Source organism: Oryzias melastigma, linkage group LG6, assembly GCF_002922805.2.
Source record: "Oryzias melastigma strain HK-1 linkage group LG6, ASM292280v2, whole genome shotgun sequence".
NCBI lineage: Eukaryota > Metazoa > Chordata > Actinopteri > Beloniformes > Adrianichthyidae > Oryzias > Oryzias melastigma.
The window spans coordinates 13,721,802-13,742,367 of NC_050517.1; the positions used below are offsets into that span (position 1 = coordinate 13,721,802).

General features: G+C 38.1%; 1 protein-coding gene across 1 annotated transcript in view; it reads left to right on the forward strand.

Annotated features, from left to right (window-relative positions):
* Positions 1-7,465: 7,465 nt before the first annotated feature.
* The window catches only part of LOC112152219 (A disintegrin and metalloproteinase with thrombospondin motifs 20), a gene marked incomplete in the record, with an annotated part of 105,264 nt that continues 92,163 nt past the window's right edge, over positions 7,466-20,566 (forward strand). The window contains 3 exon segments of the mRNA XM_024281660.2: positions 7,466-8,334; positions 8,423-8,775; positions 16,807-16,963. Coding sequence (XP_024137428.1) covers positions 8,244-8,334; positions 8,423-8,775; positions 16,807-16,963 — 601 coding nt within the window.

A 20,566-nucleotide genomic window follows, 5' to 3' on the forward strand; every position in this document is an offset into this window, starting at 1 on the left:
CCTGTAGCTAGCATCTCACATGTCCAAGCTAACATTAGCGTAGTATAAAAAACGGTGCGCAACATCATCGATATGCAGCTGTACAGTTTTGAGCCAGATGGTGGCTCAGACGTAGAAAATAAAGATGTTAACAAATCTATTTGTCTGTAAGTGGGTGCTTCTAAATTGTGGTAGAGATAAAAAACTTCGTGCCCGTGCTAGTTGCTCTGTGACAAACCCGAACTTTTTCTGACTTCTGGTTTTGCTCGTCCATCAAGATTTGAATAAAGAAATACTCAAAAACAATTATAGTCTTAACTTTCTTTTTTAAAAATTCTGCAAGAACATGTTAAAAATGCCAAAAAACCCCAAGATTTTCATTTGAGTGGGTCCTTAAAAGTTGAATTTTTTCCAACTTTTTTGCATTGGAGCCTCAAAAATAGTGCTTTTTTATGTAATACTGAAGCAAATGTCTCTCATTGTAAATGATACAATTTGTTTTCTCTATTTTTTTGCTAAAATAAGTGTATTTTAATCTAAAATCACAATCATTGTGTTGAAAATATCTATCTTTATATTATTTTTATGAACTTTCTTTGTAACCTGTTGCTCTTAAAAGTGTCACCAGCACACAAAGAAGCAGAAAAAAGGATGACGTGACCCTTTCATGCCAGAAACACTCGCCTCCCATAAGAACTTCATGATGTATAGACGCCTGCAGCGGAAACTGAGTCATGTGCTGAGACCTGACTGCACATCTGGCACCAAGTAGGGATGTCTCCTCCAGCTGTGGAGAATTAATGAGACATGTGGTACTAAACTAACTTTAAGTGAGATATCCAGCAAAGTAATATGGTTAACTTTAAAGATTCGCCATAGCTGATGAAGCTATAGTTAGTCAACACACTTAAATGTTTACCAGAGGCGTTGACACCTGTGAGGTCGAGCCCAGTGAGCTCTTCCAGTGCAGGAGTTTGAGAAATCTGGGACTCATCACAATTTTCACCCCCACTGTAATTGACTTAATGCTTTTATTGTGTTTTGGTATCAATGCATGTTTCCTATACACACAAGAAAAGACCCAGAATTCTCTGAAACACTGCGTTGTGTCATCGTGTCTTTTTTCTTAGAAAAGGCTTGCAAGGGTTTGGGCCCCAAAAGTTTTTCAATCTGGCAACTTCAAGGAAAGTGTGTTTAATTTTGAACTGAGCATAAACATGAGGCTATATTTCGTCTGTTTAACAATAGTCTTGGTCAAATGTACTTTAAATTATTCTTGACTTGAGAAAATACAATGTTTTTAAATCTAACAAAAACAACCATTTATAGGGCGCCATTCCTTTACATTTGGTATTATTGAAAACCCCGTCTCTGTAAGTACCAAAAGAAGGTCATCCTGAAGTTTGCAGTGGTTGGAAGATATTCAGGTTTAGAAATGTCCTTTGTAGAGAACAAATCTGCATCGCTGACAGTCGAGGGAATATAGAAAATGAAAAAATGTAAAAAAAAAAATGTTTCCCCTTTACTAAAGGATGAGATGTGACATTTCTTCATAAAATATTTGAGATGATTGCCTAATTGTTTTGCAGAAACGCCTTTCAAAGCAATGCATCAATTAATAACCACCACAACATGAATGTAATCAACAGTAGAATTTGGGGAGCTGTCAATAACTAAATAAGTATTTAGAAACAGGTAAAAATGCTTTCCTTAATTTTTGATAAAAGTACTTTGTGTTTCTGGTTTCAGAGCCCATTTTGTACAATTAGGGGTGCAGTCATTGACTGTATTTAGTGACTGGACTGAGTGACCCCTCCTCCTAACGGGAAGTACCCGCTTGTTCCAAGAAGCCAAAATCAACATCTATTGCATCATTTTATTCTTTTTTTTTTTTTTGTCAGAATAACCATTCTTTCTCTGCTTCCCTTTTTAGCATGTTATTAATCATCCGAATTTTTTTTCACAATTCTTTAGTGTGAAATTTTAAAGTCATAAACTGGCCAATCAGATTGCTTAACAAAGGTATGTGGTCTAATGTTTGACAGATTCTCCTAAGCTTGCTTTCAAGTGGTAAATGGTGTATACATATATACTGCTTTTCACAAATAAGGCACTTTTTATTAGTGACGTCATACTCACTCAGTCCAGTTTTTATTTACAGTGAATGGGTACAATACACTTCTGGGCATACAAACTTAAGACAAATATGTTTCATTTTTGGTTCACCAAGCTGACTGTCTTTCCAATATTTATCAGCAAGCTCATCAGGATCATTGCAATGGCCTCTCTTGAAAAATAAATATATTTTTGTTTTAATTTTTATTTCCTATACCTCAAAAAACTAAATCCACATCAAACCTCTTCTTGGAAGAGCTTTATTCTGAAGCTGTAACTTGTTAGGAGCACTGCGCTGGCTGAGTAAAAGAAACTAACTGCACAGCGTACACTCTTACAGAGGACTACATTCACGTAAATTAAAACTTAATAATAGTTTTTTTTTTTCATGAAAACAAAGGCCTTCATGAATAATGTGGTTCATAAAAATCCCCAGGTGCTGCAGATCCTCCCCTGGTGTGTCTTTGGACCTGCAGCCATCTCATCTCTATTTTCAAAGCTTTATTATCTGCCTATAAACTTCATCTTTCCAGATGAAGCAGTGGAAACAGTAGGACTGCTTTGACAAAGTACATTTTTAAATAATAATAAAAAAAGTAAAATTTTCTGACTTTTTCCGCTCTATTTGGTTTAATTGGTTTTCAGAGACTCAGCCCAAACTTTAAAACAGAGTAGTGATCTGAAGCAACTTTACTTTATTTGGTCAAATGTGGTGTCTTATGAAATAAATACATAAATAAATAGATAAGATGAACTCTAAACCTCAATTTCTATCAAGTTCTCAGACATGTGACTGAAGTGTTGGATAGCATGCAAGATGTCAGTGTTGCAGAACATCCCATGATGCATGCAAGTATAGAACCATCCATCTTCAAACACATCTGGATCGACGTGATTCGGGTTGCAGTAAAAGCTGTGACAAAAACTACAAATGTTATTTAAGCAAGTGCTGTGATTGCTATAAATTATTTTCAGTTCTGGAGCAACAGATTATTTCAGGTAGCTTTGCTTTTTGGCACACAGAGTGGAGGAAGATGATGAACAGATTGAGACCAGATGACAAAGTGAATAGAAAAAAAGATCTCTGAATACAAAAGCAGCTTCTGTTTCATTCACACTGAGTTTGGATTCAACTACTTTAAACAGTCTATTTAACATGTTGAATCATTTTAGTGTAAAGTTCCACTTAAGACAAAAGTGGATGTTTGATTTTACCATCAAACCAAGATCTACTGTCCTGCTTGTTGCAGCTTTTCCCATATACTCACTGCTAATTGGTTGGATCAGGTGATTCAGAGCATTGACTAGTTGAAACACTCGATCCAGGTGTTTGGCTGTGACTCTTTGGAAAATTTGGGTAGCCGATCTCAAGGAACAGGAATATTCAACAGAATCATCACTTGTAGACCTGAAAATAGATCATTATTCATGTTTGGGGAATTACATTTTTGTTGAGATCATTATTATGTATTATGTAGAACTATTTTCCTTTTCTGAAGACTGAACCAAAACACCAGTTGTCGCAGAATTAGAACATCATTCAAAAAGTCCAATAGTTATATATCACAAAAAAGTTTTAAATTTATGCATACACACACTCATACACATTTCATAAGCTTGCATAAGTAGAAATAAGATTCTGGTTACTTAACGGTCCAGACAAGACAGGGTAGATGCTACAACAGGGTTTTTTGGTTTGTACTTTAAAGGCTTCAGCATACCAAATGACTATATCTTAAAAAGGTTTTTAAAAAGTTGCATTTGAAATGATTTGCCACCTGTTCCATATCTTATCTGAATATATCTAAAGTCATACTAGCATTAGAAATTAAAATGTGAAGTGAAAATGTTTCTTTTGAAAAAAAATGCTTGGAACAATGTCAGTAAGGAATATTGTCTAACCCACAAGTGTCAAAGTCAAAGCCTGGGGGCCGGATACGTTACTGTCATTGACAACCTGATGTTATCTTGCCCTTATTTCTTACTTGCATAATTTTGATAAAATATATATTCACAGAGGGTAAAATATTGAAAGCTATTTAAGGTTTAAGTTGATTTATTCTGGAATAATATTCCTGCATGCTTTTATTAATAGTTCTATGTAAAAATTACTTTTTTTAAGTTTTAAAAATGTAGTTTTAGAGTGTTCAATAAATATTTATCTTGTTCTTCTCGCGACCTAAGGTCTGTGAGATTGAGGTTGACACCCCTGGTCTAACCCCTCTTGTATTTAAATTGCAGTCTTGTCTTTGAAATCCAGGGACGTGGAATTTTCTGGATTGAGTTTGCTCCACCATTGTGTCTTAATAGCTTAAATGGCGTGATATACACGCGATTGAACTACAGAGGTTTTACTACCAGAATTAAATGCTTTTTTTTTTTTACTAAAGTTATTCTTTTCAAAAGAAAACATCAAAGTTGATTAAATAATTAGAATCGAGTCTATTTCTTTCAAAATACTTTCATTCAGTTTTTTAAGTCTGGATGATCAAGAAATTGGTCAAACTGAAAGATTGCTCTTTGACTGACATGATTTGCCAAGCAAAGACTCCTTTGCCAGCTCATAAAATGACATAATCAGTGCTTAGTGGTTAATTATATCAATAAACAGTTGCATAACTTGCTTTAATATAGCAAAATGCATGTATTTGACACTTGGATTTGTCACCCTAGGTTAAAAGGTTTATTTTTTTTCCTAAGTTATATTTGTGTATTTTCACAAGAGTCTAGAAAGTTAAAAAGACACTGGGGCTTTGGCCTGAAAAGCCTCACAGGGGCTTTGAGACTGGATGAAAAACCCATCAGGGAGTCATCAGAGTTACAGTGAAAAGATTTTTTTTTTTTTTTTTTTTTTTTACTGGAAACAAGTTCATCTAGGGGAGACTTTAAACTATGAAACAGAATTTTACAGGCGTAAAACATTTGTATCAGGATTTTAAGGATAATATGAGCTGGCTGAATTTTCCTTCTTTAAGTTGTAACTTGTTTTTTCTGATTTTTTTTTCAATCAAAACATTGATTTATACAAATATATAAGACATTAAAGTTGATCAATCTTTCTGAATGACACAATTTCAGCAATTAATCCTCCCAATTTCTGCCCAGTCAACTTCACCATTCTACAGTATATGTTTTAGTTTATTTGCATTGTGCTCACCAAAATTTGTGTGTATAAAGTAGTTTTGAAATATGCATTATCAAAACCCCTTTTTTGTTCATTTTATTTCAGAATTAGTTTCATTAGACTGCTGTTACCTTAACTAGTCTGTTTTTGAATTGGGCCAAAATTATATAGTGAGAAAAGATTGAGTCAAAGTAAATTCTTGGTCAAAAGTGATGTCTCCTAATTAATGTCTCCTAATAGTCGTATAATTACTGAGAGGGTAGGTTTTTACAAAATACAGCATGTGGTAATATTAAAATGTGTGAGGTTCAACCCATTGGCCTGCATTCTTTGAACCCTTTTAATAACATTAAATGCAAATTAACTAGTCAATGATTTTTTTTTTGGAAAAGGGATACTTTCAATTTCTTTAAATAGAACACAAATACGTCTAAATGCTTTTTTTGTTTGTTTTAACCAAAATTACTGAACTTAAAGTTAGAATTCCATCCCCGGCTTTAACTTTTTGGAAGGGGAGTCTGTGGAATTTGCGGGTTCTGTTGGGGGTTCTGTTTAAGTTTTCTTTCTAAACTTGAAAGGAGGACAGTCTATTCTATAGTTGGTCGACTATAACTGCAGGGCTGTTTGTCCTTGTGGTCCTACTTGTTCTCTGCCAGCTCCAAAACAGTTCAAATAGCTTCAGTGACCCTAAACATAATAATTACGCAATATTTTGCATCTTGATGATATTCAGTAATGAAAACTTCTTTGTGTTAAGCTCATTGTTAAAATATAAATAAATGCAGATTTCAACAGAAATGTGACTCAATCAGAAACAGGGAAGTCAGCAGAGGCACAAATCTGTTTGTCTTCACTGTGTGTTTCTTATATTTTGTCTAACTCATGGATAAACCAGTGCACCTCTTTTTAAATAAACTCTTATCTGGCAGTTTGAACACAAGCTGATAACAAGACATTTGTCAGTCTGAGAGAACCCAGCTTACATTTTATCAAGCAAAGACACCTAAAAAATACTGGAAAAAAACATGAGTGAATAAGTTAGTTCTGCTGTAGATAAATAAATTAAAAATTTCAAATAGAACTACTCTAAATCCAGGTTAATTACAACATAAATTTGTTTTTATAAGTCAGATGTTCACATATTTTTTTATTAAGATAGCCAGATTACAATTACTTATTCTTCCAGTGTAGATGAATAATAAAACACTAAAAAAACATTCATTAGTTTTCTGCTTTTTATGGAGTTCCTCATTAGGTTGGAGATATATTTCAATATACACACATATAGAGATACACTCGTGTGCTTTGCAGTCTTTTATGGTTTTTTATGAACATACATTAATATTGTTTTCTACCAACTAATAAATGCATTTATTAATATTGATATACTAAGATGGTATATTCCCAGTTTGGGTCGTTAAAGTTCCACTCATCATCTTGTATTGTATCGTATTGTGTTGTGTTGTCTTGTTTTGTATTTTATTTTATGTTATTTTATTTTGTTAACCTATGGTGTGGTTCATACCAAGTGTGGAAGGCTCGTGCCGTGCAGCGGATCGTTTCGGCGTCTGGTCTACTTTGTGTGCGAGCCTTGAGCGATCCGCATCAATTCTGGCAGGAAGTTACATCAAGATACATGAGAAAATCCAGTTTATTTTCAAAATATAATTAATTTTTCACAATAAAACTTTGCAATTTACAAATGCAATCATATTTTTGTATCTTAACCGATTGTAAAGATAAAAATCACAACACACACAAAAAAAACAGATACACAGACAGACAGACACACACATACACTTCTCTCTGTGTGTCTCAACAACTATTTGCTTCTTAGCAGAAAGATGGGGTCATATTTTTAGGTTATTAACTCACCCATGATGGCAAAAATAAGAAAAAAAAAGCTCTAGCAGAAGTCGACGTCACAGAAAAATGTGCGTCTTGTGTGAATTGCAGGAGAGTGGATACCGCGCACACTCCACTCCATGGCGCTTAGTGGCGCTTCCACATCCAGTGTGGACCAAGTGTACGCAATTTGTCTCTTGAGTTTTGGCCGGGACCGTTGGTGTGAAAGTAAGCCTCCGCTGATATCCCATGATCCCCTTGCTTACATTCTTTCTTACTAGCTAACTTTCCTATACAACCCAAAGAAGTGCAACAAAAATGGCGAGCAAAATCAGAGCTATCCAGCTTACACACAGTGGTGAGCCAGATGCCAGCTCGAAAGAGGAAAATTCAGACCTGAATCTATTCGACTACAAGTGGATGCTTCGGAATGGAGCGTCAGAGAGCGTGTGGCTTGCTGTTGTATGTCATACGTCACAGCTACAAGCTTTTTGACATTTCTTCGTCTGCTCCTGATTCACAATGATTTGAGTAAAAAAAAAATACACATAATTTTACATCTAAATTTCTTCATGGATGAATAAAATGCCACAAGAACATGTTAAAAAAATGTCATCTATTTTTATTTAATAATAGAATTTTTGTTACATTTTTTATTTGGTTAAATTGAAAATCTAGCAAATTGCAACTTTGAATGGGTCTGATGGGGGACGTCCTGAAGATGGTTTGGAACTCCTCTCAGCCCTTGAATGAATGCTGCGCTCTGATTGGCTGTAGAGTTTGAGGGGGCGTGGCTCTGCAGCGGTTCGGAGCTGTGGGTGAACTCCACAGTGTTGTGGGGAGGGATGGCTAATGGAAAGCGTACTACTTGACAGCGATCCGTCCCTGTAGGCTGCATACAGTTCACATCAGGGCTCCCCCCATCACTGTGCGTCCCGTGGGGGTGTATGTGTGCGCGTGCAGTGAGGATGAACGTGTCAGAAAGGGGACGCGTTGCATGCGTGGCGGTGCGATGAGTCCAGTGCACTTTGCGGGACTTGCGCTGCAGAGAGCGGACCCCACGACCCGCCGCTGACAAGCGGGGGCAGAGGGAGAGGAGGGTGAGGAGGGTGGTGGTGGAGCGGAGACGGCGCTCACTGCTGTGGAGAGCCACAGCCGGGCTCTCTTTGCGGAGGAAATCATGCAGTTTGCAATCTGGCTGCTTGGGCTAACGTGTCATCTGTCACCGCTCGTCCGAGGCGCTCTGCAGCAGCGATTGCACCCCAAACAAGGTGAGTTTTTGCGCCAAATCCCCCGAGAGTGACGCGCAGCTTTGCAGCTCCGCATCCGCGCTCACCGGAGCGACTCCTTCTCCCGCAGAGCGCTTCATTAAGCAGCTGTCATCGTATGAAATCACCACTCCGCTGCGCGTGAATGACTTCGGAGAGTCCTTCCCGCACGCGCTGCACTTCAGGAGGAGGCGCAGGAGCGCGGACGACGAGCTGTCGGGCGCGCGGCTCCACTACCGGGTGGACGCGTTCGGGGAGCTCTTCCACCTGAACCTCACGGCGGACTCCAGCTTCATCGCCCCCTCGTACGCGGTCAAGCACTTGGGAGGCGAGCGGGACAACGGCACGGAGCCGCGCGCCCACGACATGCGCCACTGCTTCTTCCGCGGGCACGTCAACGCCAAGCGCGAGCATCCCGCCGTGTTCAGCCTGTGCTCCGGCTTGGTGAGTAGATGGTGGATCCAAATGCTGACCTGCAGCTCAGTGATGCTCAAGTGTTCTTGAGCAAAACACTGGAAACTTTGGTGGAATGTTAATTCGTGTGTCCTGTTTCCAAAAGATAAATAAAATGAGAATCATAGTCATTGGTGCCACAGTTTACTTACTTAATTGAATAATTTATAATTTTTCCAAAACAGCTAGCATATTGTTAAACTATTAGCTAAACTCTAAATCAGCCTAAAAAGATGTCTAAATTGGCCAAAACAGCTAGCATAATGCTAAAATGTTGAATTGACTCAAAATTTTCTTAAAAAACGAGAGAAAAGTCTAATTTTGCCAAAAAAAAAACAGCTAGCATGACGCTGAAATGTTAGCTAAGCTCCAAATTATCAAAAAACAAACAAAAAGAAACAACAGAAAAAATGTTGTGCCAAAACGTCTAACATGTTGTTAAAATATATGCAAAACTCTAAATTATCCTAAAAAATGGAAACATGTCTAAATCGGCCTAATAAGCTAGCATAATGGCAAAATATTAGCAGAACTCCAAATTATCCTAAAAAAATGGAAAAAAAATATCTAATTTTGTCATTATTTTAGCGTATTGCTAAAATTGTAGAAAAACTACAAATTAGAAAAAAAAAAAAGAACTGGAAACATGACAGCATTTTTCAAAACAGTTAGCATAATGCTAAAACATTAGCCACACTCCAAATTATTCTAAAAATATATATATATATATTTCTAATTTAGCCAAAACAGCTAGCATAATTCAAAAATATTAGCTAACCTTCAAATTAGCCTAAAGAACTGGAAAAATGTCTAAATTTGTCAAAAACAGCTAGCATGTCGATAAAATAAAAGCTACACTCCAAATAACCCTAAAAAACTATAGTTGCTGCAGATTTTAAAGTTTGAATGGTGTCTAGAGCTGAAAGTATATGCAGAAGCTCACAAGTTTCAAAATGTTTAAAAGATTTGAGCGAATTTCTTGTTCATTTTCTATGGGGCATATTTTGCTCAATATTTAAAAAATTATAAAGTTTATGAATAACAAAAGAACAAGAAGCTGAATGTTTTGATTCCAAGATTTTTTAAATTGCTGAAAGTGTGAGTTTTTACGTGCCAAAAAAACCTACAGAAAGACGCAGGAGAATGACTAAGCATTCACACAATAAACCCACAACTAACATCCCAAAACCACTTAGTCTAAAGCGCCTGTTCTGCCCCTTATTGCCGACTACGGGGTGTAGAGTTATTATGAATTTATGGGTTAGTTTATTGTTATTGGAATGCCCCTTGAGATGCAACATCTCATTTTCATGATTCAATAAAATCACGATTTGTGGTTGATGTTACATAGTTAAAACCGGTTCATTTAAAACGATCTAATTCACTGATAATCGATCTTTAGCCAAAGCTTCAACCACTGTGACTCAGATATAAATACCAGGTATTAAATAGTTCAGGTGAAGTTTTCTAGATTCCTTGTATTCAATGCAAGATAATTAAACATACAAGTAATGGCAAATCCATTGACATAATTTTTTTGCCCCCCACACGTTTTTACGTTCTCCTCAATTCAAATGATATTTTCCAAGATTAATATCAATTGGTTTCATTTTGAAACAATCTTATAATGATATAGATCGATTCGATTAATAACTTGCCTCAGACAGATGGATCGTGTTGTATCGCAATATAAATCGATTTATCGATTAATCGTTACATCCCTATAGCAATCTACATCTCCTGATGCCCCTGCTCCTGTGGGAGGGAATCTGCTAACTGCTAAAGGGGATGACTTCATGGGTCACATGAGGTGACTGGTTTAGGAGCAGGGGGTTGACCTCAGTCGCGCCAGGCCGGATTCTGTGTGTGTGTTTGGGGGGGTGGTGGGTTGTTTGCTGGCCACAGCAGCATGGCCAAAGTGACCGTAGCCTTGGAAGGCTTCCTATCATCATTCAACCCCCCTACTGGTGACACGATCAATGCATTGGACAATGCGGTTTCCCAAACTAAAGGAGATGCCTTCTCCCTTTGTAGGACTCTGATCTATAGTGGCTGAAACATCAGTGCAAAGGTCAATGTCTGAAGATTGAAAAATAAATGTCTTTATTCTGGTTTAAACATCACTTTAAGGCATGGAACACTCAGCAATCAAGCTAATAAGTTTTAAATGTTCCCTCCTTTTTGTCCCACTTTGATGTTTGGCCCATTTATCCAAACTTGCTCAGTTTCTTGTTGCTTATCCTTCTCAGAGATTGACAGGACAATGGCTAGAGCATCGCGGGCTGTTTGGTCATAAATGCGTCTGATTACTGGGGCTCAATGGTCATAATGGACTGAGGTCATTAAGGAGGAACTGTGGCCAAAAACAAAGGGGTCATTCGCAGAAAAAAAAAGAGAAAAGCAGGTTCCTTTTTGGTCCAGAGTTACTCAGAGCCATCCCCAGGGGGGCAGTTGATGCAGCAGGGAGGGGTGCAGGGCCGGGGGAGCTTTTGGCCTTTTCAAAGTGAGCTGTGACGAGCAGATAGCAGGAGAATTCTCTGAAGAGGAGACAACTGCTGTTAAAGGCCGACGGGGGAACTTTAGGTTTTCCCACACAGCGGGAATGGTAGTTCTTACTGGACTTGGCTCGCTTCTAATAGAACTGTGTTGGGTCATCTCGCCCTAGAAACTCTCTTGTATGCACCTTTAAGATAAGGACACTAAAACAACTGCTACATTGTCTTTAACCTTAGAGTTTATAAGTGGCTGAGCCCCACTTTTGAATGAATTAGCACCCACAGAGTGTTTTATAGAATGTAATCTGAATTTATTGAAGACTTCCAATTCAGCACTCACAACTGAACAGCATCCTTGAAGTTTCAGGGTGTATTCAGACTGGGAAAGTCCAGATCAAGTACCGAACCTTGCATTTGGTCTGTATTCAGACTGCCTTCAACTAGACATTTCTGTTTCAAACCAAAGAGTTTAAATAAAACCATGTGACCAAAAATCTCTTCAGTCATTGGGCAGGAATTACAAGGGCAGGGGAAAGCAGCAAGAGAAAGAATAATGGAAGTCCTATGCTTTGAACTCAACGTCGAGATAGTTCACTTATTCAAACTTTATATTTCTCTGATCAGTTTTGAACGTCTTTAACACTTTTTACTGCTACTTTAGTACGACAGAGGCAAGCTGCAAAGTGGTTTACGAGAAGACGGCAGCTAAGAACGCTAATAAGTGGTTATGACATGTAGGTTGTCAGGAAAACATTGTGAGAAGCAATGTGTATCATGTTAAAAGTTGTTTTCATGAGCCTAAATTCATCCGATTACATTTCAATGAGTTGCTGTGTCTCATCGTTGCTCCTTGTTTTCCTACTCTGCTTACATCCCGTAATGCCCAGCTATGGTTGACGTTTTAATGCAGTTGTTCCGCTCCAAGCACGGATCCTATTCAGATTGAAGAAACTCAGAGCTCAGTCCGATTGGAATCAAACCAAGACCACATTGAAAGATGGGTCTGAAAGCGGTTCCTGGTCCTGGACTAGGGTCCATTTGGGTACATTGAGGATGTATTCAGACTGAACACATTTGGTTCACTTAAAGTGAACCAGACTTCGTTTCCCCCGATAATCTGCAACAAATTTTCAGTCTGAACACATGTAAGTGCACTCTAGTTTGGAACCAGGAACCGCTCTCGAACCCATTGTTGGAGGTGGTCTCGGTTTGTTTCCAGATGGACTGAACTTCAGCTCGCTATGAGATTCCTCCATCTGAATACAATTAGTCCTCTGAGTGGAATAACTGGACCAAAACGGCCACCATAGTTGGTAGTCATGAGGTGTAAACAGACTAGGAATGAAGCAATTGGTGAGATGTGGACACATTTAAAGGATTGTTGTGTTATCAACGAGGAAATAATCGGTCCAACCGTTTACTTGTTAGAACAGTTATTTTAACACAGCTGAAAATGCTTCTTACATGCCTTTTTGTGTCTCGTTACGCGTCATCCCAAAAGCTAGTTTGTAGCTTGATCTACCGATGGGACAACTCATTGAAATTTGATTGGGTGCAGGCTCATAAAAAACACTTTTAACATGATACACATTAATTCTGACTGCGTTCCCAACAATCTGTGTGTAATAAACACTTAGCGTACCTTCATACCCAATGTTGCCTAGTTGCTAGCATCTTCTGAGTTACGGCACAAACAGTACATCTTTGTGCCAGTAACTGTCTTGCAGCATGCCTCTGTCGAGTAACAAGTAAAAATAGTTGTTCCTGACGTTCAAAACTGGTAATCAAAACATTAAGTTTTACCAAGTTAACTATCCCGACAAGGATTTTAAAGATCTGTATCTTTCTCTTGTTGTTTTGACCCAACTTGTAGTCCCTGGCCAATGACTGAAGAGCTCTTTAGTCACGTGGTTTTGTTTACAAACTTTGATCTCCAGTAGATGCCAGTCTGAATACAGACCAAACACAAACTTCAGGACTCGATCCGAATCAAATTATGTGCACTCGGTCCAAATTAACGGACTTTCCCAGTAAGAATAAACCCCAAATTAGTTCCAGATTATCGAGAGAAACAAACTCTAGTTCACTTTAAGCAAACGAAATGTGTGCAGTCCGAATACGTCAAACCTCTGCTACATGTGGTGCTGGACTTAAGCATGGAAGCCCCTCAAACTCTGCCCCCTGCACTGAACAAACAAACTTCTGTTAACACCACACTAGAGCCTCTCAGCCATAATCATCCAATTAAAGCTGACTCACCATAGATAGTGATTTACAAGATGCAGGTAAACATCTACCAGTTGTTCCAACGTGCAAGTCATTCATTATGCTCTTGTAGAAAAAGCTTTGGTAGTTCCATGCTTAATTGTAGGGCACATAAAGACTTAAAGCAGGGATTGCATTCTTAAGTGATGAGCGTAACAAGCTTCTCTGTGATGTTTAACATTCAAAGTCAATTGAAAGATTTTTTTATGCTATTCTCGTGTCAATAGACACACTTTGATGCATTTCATGATTTCTAACACTTTCAGTTTGGCTAATTCTTGGAAAAATGCAGAGGAAGACCAGTGAATGTCTTATTTAACTGCACTTATTAGTGAATGTTGCTCATATATTTGTGTTTGGTTACATGCTTTGAGTTCCACACAATTGTTTTTGCACCTGGATTCTGCAAAAAAAAAAATAAATAAATAAATAACAAGAAACCAGAAAAATCCAACAGACGTTCCTTCATCTAAGCTGGCCTCTCATTATCAATGACTTTCTTCGCAGGACGCCATTAGTGGCAATGGAAAATATGCAACTTTGAGGCTCCAAGTATTCCAAAGGTGGTAGTGATGCTGCACATTGTTTTCACAGGCTAGCAATTACACTACAGCTCAAGCAAGCAAGTTGCATGTGTTTTAACATTTTCATCAGAACATGTGTATTCCAGTCTAGTCGACAAATCTGTCATTGCAGATTGTACTCGTTTTCCATATCTCATTTTTACCTTTCCGCTGTCAAGTTTCCATCATTTGGGAAGAACAGTTATGAGGTAAAGCTGTCTCAATGATAACATTCCAGTGTCCAATTTCCCGCTTAAGTGTGCGCATAAAATTACCATGTAAACACCAGTGTACCTCATGGCTGAGTGAGCTAAGGAGCTTTGGGAGAGTTTGAGCTTCCAGATCAATATTAGCATTCCTTTGTCAACAGCTCTGTGCATTTATGATGATATCACACCTGTCATTGTAGAGATTGGAAAAAATGTACTTAAATGAAATTAAGTTGTTTTTTTTTTAAAGAAAGATGGATAAAAAGGAATTATGAATATGACTTTTTACTGGAAATCAAGTAATGTTATGCAATTATTTTAATATTTAATGGACTTCTTTCCTGTACATTTCTCCTCTTTTAGCTGTTAGGCATAAATATTGCTTTAAAAAGACAGAACAATATATTTTTTAAAGCTAAATAGTTTTTCTCACAAAAAAAAAAAAACGACAACATCATAGTCACTTCCAAGCCGAGGCAGAGCTACAACCTTTAGGGAAGAGTGGCAAATAAGAACAACAGAGTGTAAGGGCATTACGAATAAAAGGATCAAAAGTACTTATTCATAACAGTTTTATTATTTTTATTGTGTTTATTTTAGGGCTGGGTTGATAAAATCGACCACTCAATCTGAACCAATCTAAGTTTAAAAGATCAATAATTGATCCATAAAAGTAGAGATTGATCTCACGCATAAAGCTAAAGTCCGCTAGCTTGATGCTAACATATAATGGGATTTCCTATAAAACGCCTAACGCTAACACTTGGTCGACCTCCTAAACATACATTGCTGACTAAACTAAAATTTTTATATACTTACAGGCATGAAGGTGTCATACTATAACGCAAACGCCACCTAGTGGCTAAAATGAAATGTTCTCCTGGAGAGCAGAACAATTGTTGGAGCTTCTCTGTTTGAGAATAAATGTCACGGGATGGTGTTAACAATCTCGTTATAATTTCACTAATACATTTTGCAGTATGTGAACTGTATCAGATTAATATGAAAATCTTCAAAACATTTATATAGATTATTATTGTATTTCTAAACAGCGGCTGGGTGGCTCAGTGGGCTAGGTGAAGGGCTGGCACTCAGGAGCCCTGGGTTCGATTCCAGGGTTGTCCACTGATCCCCAGATTGGGTCCTTAGGCAAGACCCTTGACGCTGCTGCCTAACTGGGTCCCTGTGCTCCTCAAGTACAGGGTTGCGTCAGGAAGGGCATCCGGTGTAAAAACTCTGCCAAATCACTGATGCGAAACAGTGGGTGCTGTTACGCTGTGGCGACCCCGAAAGGGATAAGCCGAAAGTGAACTACTACATTGTATTTCTAAACAAATGTGTCTAAATGTGTAATCAAAAGCTGCTCCAATTAAATTTAGGGCTCCCCAACCGCAAACCGGTACTGGGACGCGTACAGCATCGGTACCCTAACGTTAACCTGGTAATGGGCGCATGCAGTACCAGACACGGACCAGAACCGGTACAGCAAACCTGTACCGGAACAGCGCGCCTGGTACCACACATGCGCTACCAGATGTAATATCGGTTTGCGGACCAGGTTGGTACAGGGTCAGGGTTATGGTACCAGCACCGGACGCGTCTGACAAAACGCCCGGACCCCTGATTTAATGAGGGGCCTCTGGTCACACACAAGACACCTTGAGAATCAATCTATAGCCGGAAGCGGAAATGGTAACTTCACTGTTTGCGTAAGCAGAAATTTCCTAAACTTTAGAAAACCCTTTCAAAATGATACTTTAAAACCTTTTCAGAACTATCAGCTTTTATGCCTTTGAATGAGAATAAACTGTAACTGTGTTTTTCTCCGTGAATCAGCTGATCGGAGCCACGAAATGCAGTTTTTTCTCACAGAGAAAAAAAAACGGCAAAAAGAGTTGATAAAAGAGAGAAAAAAAGGGAAAAAGGTATAAAGCTTAAAGCCATATTTTTGTTGTGGCCGGCTCTGGTAGGGGAAGGGACTTTCGGCTATCAATTTCCAGGCGCCATATTTTTTTCTCTGTAGCCAGATTCTCTTGGATTTAATGAGAACACCCGGCATGTCAAAAATAACGAGTTGGGGACACCCAAAACGTCAAAAAGTGACGGGGAGGGGTCCTTAACCAGACGTCAGTATGTGACGACTTGGGAATGAGAATGTGCTGCTTAATCTTAGTCAATAATGAAACTTATATTGAGTCAAAAATTGGAGGGGAAAAGCTTTTGGCTGGCGGGGCAGCTGTCCCCCTTGACCCCCCATAGCTCTACCCCTGCTCACATAACCTAAGGCTGAGTGACAGTGACCTGTCAGAGATTTGTTCTTTCCATCTGCATCTGTCAGAACTGTACTCTTGTTCAAAAGTGTGTTAATAATGTGCAAACGGACGCCTAAAGCCAAAAGGAAAATGTCTAAAATAATGTCTTTAAATGAAACTCCTACACTCAAACTGTCTGAACACACACCATCACTGACGTTTATATTGTCTTCTTCAGATCGGAACATTTACAACTCAGCATGGTGAATACTTCATGGAGCCTCTTTTAACCCCCGACGGAGATGAGTATGAAGAGGCGCACAACAAGCCCCACCTGGTGTATCGACAGGGTAGAAAGAACGTCTCGAGTACGGATGAGCCCCACGCCGCCCCAGGTAACAGACTGCTTAACTATGCTGCCTCTAACCGCCGTCTGTCTGACTTTCCCGCCACAACACCCTTTATCAGCCACATTCACTTTCCCAAGGATGGCAATAAAAGCTTCAAATTGGAATTGCGCCGAGTCGTACTTTTTGAGTTCTGGAGACAGTTCAGCTTTGATTGTGGTTCTTGTGTCTCATCTCAGCTCAAACAAATCATTTAGGAGTAACACTGAATAGTGCAAGGAGGTGTTTTCTCTGACTCCTCCAAAGAGAAAGAAAGTGTAACTTTCTTGGATGGAAGAGCCTCAAGTTGTCCTTTGAGGGTAGGCTTTTGTGGCGTGATGCAATAAATCTTTTATGTGCAGACCATTTGATTTGCTTGCTGTCTGAAGCCTGCCATTGTTGTCTGATGGTGGCCTTTGTGTGTGGCAGCGGTTGAAAAGCTTGGACTGACCCGCTGGTCAGACCAATCCTGCCCTGATATTCTTCACCTTTCCTATTCTTCTTAGTCTGTGTGTGGTAAACAGAGACTCTCCACATCCATTCTTGTTTAAACGTCCAGACCTTGAGTGCTGCTTTGTCTGTTGTTGAGATGGATGTTGAGATGGATACTCGGTTATAAACCATCAATGTCAGTCTTTTTGGAGATTTCTGCTGGGTGTAAGGCAGGTTTCAAGAAAAAAGCAGCATGTAGGTGCGTGATTCACCTGTGAGGGCTTCATCAAAGAGACATCAATGAACTGGAGGATTCAAAGAGGCAGTGGTCCAGGGTTAGAGCTCTGAGGTGTCTCTGTTTTATCAGAGAGATGTGGCGATAAAAGAGGCCCTTTCAAGGGCCTATTTTATCAAGCTCATTCTGTCTTTTTATGGCAAGGAGAGCAGAACACATAACTACTAGCACGTTCGATATAAACACTAACTAGGCACGTGCCATTTTATTTGCAAAACACTCGTAGTTGCTGCTCTTGTTCTAGGATTTGGGGCATTTGCTTCACCTCTAGCTTTTTTTCCCTACTCCAGAGCAGTTCTGTGAAGTCTTTCTCTCCCTACGGGGCTCTTCTTGTTCTTGTTAAACTAAATCAGTGTCTAACTTTGGCCGGAAAATGTCAAGGAACCCATGACTGCCAAGTTGCTGGGTTATAAAGATGTGGCTGAAACACTGCTCGCTCCTTTAATAACAGCTGTTGTCTTTGAATCAGGGAAAATGAGAAGGAAGTAAGCCTAAGAGAAGTTTATTTTTATTTGTTTAGGGCTCTGAAAGATATAGAAAAGTAAAGCTTCACAATTAAGAATATAAATGGTGTTTTTGATGTTTTAGCATGTTCTTGTGGCATTTTTTCTGATGATGGAGGACATATATATAAAATTAAGGCTAAAATTGCATTTTTTATTGTTTCTTGATCCAAATTGTTGTGATTTCTGAAAAAAAAATGCAGTTGGAATACATTTGCAGATGAACAGATGTAGTTGGAAAAGTCTGTAACAGTGACTTAGAAGCTCCATCTGAGGCATCCACTTGTAGACAAATAGATCCATGTACGTCTTTGTTCTTTTCACGTCTCAGCTGGTATCTGGCTCTAAACTGCATGGCTGGATAGCTCCAGCATTGCTCACCTTTTTTGTTGCACTGGTAATGTTATATTGGGGTTGTGAGGGGCTGTAAAGAGTGGGAGAGTGCGTAAAACAAAGGGATGATGGGAAATGAGGGGAGGCTTACTACACTCCAACATTCCTGCCCACAACTTTGAAATTTCTAATGAATTACTGCCACATTGCAGAAACTATGTACTAGATGACAGTTTTCTTTTCTTATTTTAAATTTGGCTAAATACGGGATAGTTATAATTAAAAGACTGCTGGGAACGCTTTGAAAACAGATCAAAAAAGGATCAGAGTGAGACTTTAAGACAGAAAAAAATAGTAGTGATTTTAGATTTTATTCAAACCCCACCAGTCTTTCAAAGCCAGTTAAAGATCGACTATTTTTTTTAAACTGGACTCATTGCAAAGATAACTTGTGGTTTTGATAAGAAGATTCCAGGATCTTCTCTTTGTCATGAACTACAAAGGCTTTCTTTGTCAGAGTTAGTCATCTCATGGCTTTTTTCCTTTAATTGTCTGTGCATTCGGTGTGTTTGTGAAGAGGAGCCCAAACTGAGAGGTGCAGCAGTGGCCAGTTTTACTGGTTAGAATCCTTGAAGAAATTTAAAGCAGTTTTTTTAGAGTTTCAAACACAGAAAAATGCAAGATTTTGACACTTGTAAAGAAATAATTTCATACTGAAATGTCATTTGGGTTTTGTATTTTTTCTCTATTTGCACTGGCCTAGATATTGTATTGGTGGACTTCACTTTTCTAAAGATAGAGTTGGACACCAAGGTTTTTTTTTTCATTATTTCTAATTAACTATAATTGTCAGAGAGGTAGAAGGATACATTTTTAACTAGGTTTTATTTTGTTTTGTTTTTTTAGCTAAAATTTGTACGTTATTACAAGAATTGTTTTTGATAAGCAAGTGGATTGACCAATAGGCTAACTCAACAAAACTCACTTTCATTTTAGTCAGTCATTTTCTGGACATTGTTGAGTTGAACGAATACATTTTTTGTCAAAGTTGTACGTGAAGTTTCATTTATGCTGTTTTGAGTACGAGGACTGTGTCTTATAGTATATGTCAATAGCAGGGGTGTCAAACTCAATCGCACAGGGGCCAAAATCCAATACAACCCCTTGGTCGTGGGCCGAACAAGATAAACACTCTAAAAATATATTTTTAAAAATTTAAAACCGTAACTTTTTAACATAATATTGAACTACATATATAGCATTACCTACGATAATGCTAGTGTGATTATGTAAGCTGAATTTGACCACTGAAGATGCTAGTGCTGATAGCTCAAGATGCTGAAATTGATAGCTAAAAACGCTAAAGCTGATAGCTGAAAACGCTGAAGGTAATAGCTGAAAAAACTGAAGCTAATAGCTGAAAAGATGAAGGTGACAGCTGAAATGCTGAATCTAATAGCTGACCACGCTGAAGCTGATAGCCAGCTAAAATATTAGCTTAATGCCAAATTAGCCTAAATAAACAGACAAAAAAACTTAGATTAGCTAAAACAGCGAGCAAGTTGCTGAAAAATTTACATTTTAAAATATCCAAAAAAAAAAAAACACCAAAAAGCCTAAATTATCCAAAATAGCTAGCATGTAGCTGAAATATTAGCTAAACTCCAAAATAGCCTAAAAAATATTAGTAAATTCCAAAACTGTCCAAAAAGCTTGCAAAATTACAATTTTTAAAACTTTAAAATTGTAACTTTTTAACATAATTATGAATATAAGAAGGCAGGAATATTATTACTGAATAAATCAAGTTAAACCTTAAATAACTTTCAATATTTTACTCTCCATAAAAATATATTTTGTCAAAATTATATAAGTTAGAAATGAGCGCAAGATACAGTAACATTGGGCCATTAATAACAATAAAATAAAATGATCTGGAGAGCCGGATAAAATTACTCTTGACTTTGGCACTTGTGGTCTATTGTTAAGACATTTTGTGATTATTTATCATTCTTTTTCATGCCTTTTTTTTTTGTTTGTTTGAATAGC